This window comes from Gossypium hirsutum, chromosome D04, assembly GCF_007990345.1.
Source record: "Gossypium hirsutum isolate 1008001.06 chromosome D04, Gossypium_hirsutum_v2.1, whole genome shotgun sequence".
Classification (NCBI taxonomy): domain Eukaryota; kingdom Viridiplantae; phylum Streptophyta; class Magnoliopsida; order Malvales; family Malvaceae; genus Gossypium; species Gossypium hirsutum.
In genome coordinates this window covers 48,001,675-48,005,895 of record NC_053440.1, presented here as the reverse complement: position 1 = coordinate 48,005,895, position 4,221 = coordinate 48,001,675, and the positions used below count along the sequence as shown (strand labels likewise).

The 4,221-nt window shown below is 33.7% G+C and overlaps 1 protein-coding gene across 1 annotated transcript; it reads left to right on the top strand.

Annotated features, from left to right (window-relative positions):
- The first annotated feature begins 888 nt into the window (after nucleotides 1-888).
- LOC107899529 (E3 ubiquitin-protein ligase AIRP2) lies at nucleotides 889-3,623 on the top strand. The gene is made up of 5 exons (XM_016825270.2): nucleotides 889-1,344; nucleotides 2,215-2,365; nucleotides 2,469-2,535; nucleotides 2,650-2,884; nucleotides 3,152-3,623. Exons 1-5 carry the CDS (start codon nucleotides 1,280-1,282, stop codon nucleotides 3,363-3,365), a joined length of 732 nt encoding a protein of 243 aa, XP_016680759.1. The 5' UTR covers nucleotides 889-1,279; the 3' UTR covers nucleotides 3,366-3,623.
- Nucleotides 3,624-4,221: the final 598 nt, after the last annotated feature.

Genomic DNA, 4,221 nt, shown 5'->3' with positions numbered 1-4,221 from the left:
TACCAAACATAGTCTAGAATTGTTTATTCTGGTGATTCGTGGCCAATTTTTCCACCTTTAGCCAGGCTTTCCTTGTATTATTATTTATGTTTAACTTAACTAGCCACCAATTAGAACGGAATAAATACTTTTATGTGCAAATATAATTTTACTTTTAAAATTGGTTCTGTCTGTGGTCTTACTTTTTTTTATACCAACTTGGCCCTATTAAAGCCCCTTGAATTTTTTTTATTTTTAAATCGAAATTGATTATACTAAATTTTAGACTAAATTCGAAAGTTTGAAAAGTTCATAAACTAAGGACAAAATTAAACTTTAACCCTTTTTTTGTGTGAGGAAAATATGAACATAAAAAACAAAACAGGCATGAAAATATTTTATATTATCTTCTTGTCAAATTTAAATTTATTTTCTATTTCCCCCCTTGTAATTTAAACAAAATCAAGATGGTAGCACCTAATTGCTTGCCTTCTCTTCATAAGGAATGATTGTGGGTAATAAAGGCGAAATTATGGACATTAACTCTCCACCTATTTAGATGCCAAAATTTTTGTTTAATCTTCAACAAAATCTTGTTTTAGGTTTAATAATTATATTAGGGTATCTCCATTTTCTCACTTTCTCATTTAATTGATTAAATCAACCTTGCAGTAAACTTCGACCGTATTCCAGATACATCGTGGGATCCAGGTATTCACCAATCAGGACACGTGGCACCCGATAACCGTTAGATCAAATCCTGCATGCTCTCCACGTGCACCCTCCCCACCCAAAAACTAACTAGCGTAGTTTGGCAGTGACACTAACTGGGTGACCTGGTATAAAGGGGGGAAGAAAATATCGACGGAAACAATAAGGGTACTTTCGTAAATTTGAGGATAATTCCCCGTTTAATTAAAGTTTATATTGCTGCCTGCCGGACTGCTGAGAGATACGTGGAAATACAATTACGTGTGCTCTAAGCGAAAGCTGAAAAGATTTATTTTAATTTATTGTTATTGCTATTGCTATTGCTATTTCTCACACTCTTCACCTCCTTCTCAATTGTACACACTGTGTTTTTGTTTATACAGAGGATTCTAAGCTAATTACTGGGTCTGCTTCTTTTTTCTTTTTAATTAAAAGATTCTTTTCCAGTATTTTTGTTGATTATAGAATATGATGATGCCTTGAAGAGTTGTTTGTGGCGAATGGGTAGTTGGGGTTTTGGATTTTGAGTTCTGAATCAGTTACAGAGTTTTTGAGCAAGAAAAAGAAAAACAAAACAGAGACAGGGGAGATGAGGAAATCGTTCAAGGATTCTCTCAAGGCTCTTGAAGCTGATATTCAGTTCGCCAATACCCTGTAATTTCTTCTTTCTTCTTCTCTTCCTTGATTTTCTGTAGATGAGCATGGCCAGTACCGATTCATCATGATTTTCCCCTTTTTTTTCTTTGAATTTTTTATATATACTTCCTTTCTGATTTTCTTTCAAAGTATGCAATGCGTGATACTGTTTCTTATATTACGCTATAACCTAGTATTTGAATTCTTGTAATCCGGTAAATTAACGTTTTATTACTTTGGGGGACTATAAAATTTCAGATTGATAGTTTTCATCCTGGCTATGGTTCCATGTTGAATATTTCTTTTCTTTTCTTTGCTTAATTGGAGTTGTTATTGGTAATTTTTGGTGTTTATTGGATGTTCATTGCTTAATAGATGGTTCTGTATTGAATATTAATAATGGCTCCTACAGTAATGAAAAGTGACTATTGTTCTTTTTTCTTCTTCAAGCTTTTAAGATATTATGGATATTCATTGCTTAATTAGATGGTTCTGTATTGAATATTAATAATGGCTCCTACAGTAATGAAAAATAATTGTTGTTCTTTTTTTCTTCTTCAAGCTTTTAAGATATTTTGATTATATATGGTTAAACTTATCCTAAAAGGAAAATACTTATAGAATTTGAAGCTTGAAAATAGTGTTTTTACCACACAAAAAAAGCCTAGCCAGAAAAGGGGAAAACAGAGGACACTGAATGACTTGGATGAGACTAATGAGTCTAGAACTTCCATTCAAAGGATTTGGGGGTCCTTCTTCCTTTTATGTAGCTTAATTACTTGTCTATAGTAGTTTGATCTGTTCTACATGTATATCTGTATTGATTAGCACATGATAGGGACTACATTATACTACACGTTATTATTTTTTGTTTTTTTGAATGATTAGGGCTTCTGATTATCCAAGAGAATATGATGGTGCCTGTCTTCAGATGAGATTATCTTACAGTCCAGTTGCACATTTCTTCCTTTTCCTTGTTCAGTGGACTGATTGTCATCTTGCTGGTGCCTTGGGGTTTCTCAGGATTCTTATATACAAGGTGATTTGCAAGCGCTTGTGTAATGAATTTCTGATGTTCTTGTCATATTCTAAACTTATAGCATTTCAAGGACGTTAATTTTGTGATGTTTCTTTTTCTGAAGGCTTATGCTGATGGTAAAACCACCATGTCTATTCATGAAAGGAAAGCTAGCATAAGAGAATTCTATGGTGTGTAAGAGGGGATTTGTTGTTGTTGTGCATAAGTTTGATTCATATTTATCATAATTTTTGAAAAAATGTTTACACTATTTGAGTGGTTTGGACTTTGGATTGTCATGACAGGGGTGATCTTTCCCTCGTTATTGCAACTATCTCGAGGAATTACGGATGTGGATGACAGGAAACAGAAGGAAATTTGTGCTTCAAAGTTCTCGAAAAGAGATGAACTGAATAAAGGAAAGGTCTCCGAAATCGACTTAGAGAGGGAAGAAGAATGTGGGATTTGCATGGAGGTGCGCAGCAAGATTGTGTTGCCCACATGCAACCATTCAATGTGTATGAAATGCTACCGAACCTGGTAAGCCATCGAAACTGGTCTTCTTTTTTTTGTTTCCTTTTTGATTATCAAGTAATTTAGCATGGTGGGAATGATAGAGATTAAAGTAAGCAACCCGAAGTTGAATTCCGCACCACGGATATAGCTGGACTTCAAGAAACATATACAAACATATTATGAAGAAAAGCTTAGCATCTCCATGTTCAAGCTCTTCTCTTCTCAAAACATAGATTGAAGATAGGCATATTATGTTGAAGATAATATTTGTGTTTTTATGGTGTTTTATAGGCGAATAAGGTCACAGTCATGCCCCTTCTGTAGGGACAGCTTGAAAAGAGTGGATTCAGGTGATCTTTGGATATATACAAGCAAAAATGAAATTGTTGATTTAGCTTCAATCTCGAGGGATAATATGAAGCGTCTTTTCATGTATATTGAGAAGCTGCCGCAGATTGTTCCAGATCCAAAGATTGTTTCTTATGATCCACAGCATCAACGTTGATCACCTTATTATTTAGAAGTGTAAATAACATATGGTTCATTGTAGATAGAACTCATTTATGTTCTTCTTTCTTCATTAGTTTCATTGTAGTAAGTGTAGAAGCACTTTGGGGGGGGGGGGGATTACATTCTTTGCTATGAAGTTATATGCTTTTTTTAGAACTGGTTCTCATTTGATTGTTCATCACTGTCTATATGGTACATGAGAGGGCATTCTTTGAAAACATGGACAATAATATTCTCTTATCTTGTTTATCAATGTGTTTCCATAAATTAATATAATGCCAACAAGCTGCAAGAGTTTAGGTACAAGTGTAGCGAGTTTATGTTAAGATTATTTGCAGGCATTCCAAGACGCTTTCCATCCTCTAATGCTGGTAAAAAAAAATCGTAATATTTTATAATGCTAATTGATGCCAAATTTGTAACCCACATTATTAAGATCCTGTTTAGCTGATATTTTAGGTTTGTCGCGGTCATTTTCCAATTATGAGTTACTTTATTGATTAGATTGATATGTCGAATGATTGGTTTGGCTCGGGTGAACTCGATTGAAATTTTGGATGATGGTCTTGGCAATTGGGGAAAAAAATGAGATTGAAGCCCAATTTTATATAATGAGAAAATTAAATATATATTTAAAATATTGGGGGGTAAGAGATGAGGTTAGAGCTTAATACTGCTTCGAAATAGGGTGTGTTTTTAAATTTAATAAAAGAGGAAAATAGTTATATTTTAGAAGAAAAGAACGTTGGGGGGCTAGAATTGGATAAAAATGTTTTAAAATGATATAATATTAACACCACAGTTAAGAGTGGTGTGCATAACGCAAACTATGGTTATCATCTTATTGGGTT

Bases quoted from the DNA above. Each gene is read 5' to 3' on its own strand.
- LOC107899529 (XM_016825270.2), top strand. From the start codon at position 1,280: ATGAGGAAATCGTTCAAGGATTCTCTCAAGGCTCTTGAAGCTGATATT. The intron at 1,345-2,214 runs GTAATTTCTTCT...TTGAATGATTAG, and splicing joins ATTCAGTTCGCCAATACCCT to GGCTTCTGATTATCCAAGAG. The intron at 2,366-2,468 runs GTGATTTGCAAG...CTTTTTCTGAAG, and splicing joins TCAGGATTCTTATATACAAG to GCTTATGCTGATGGTAAAAC.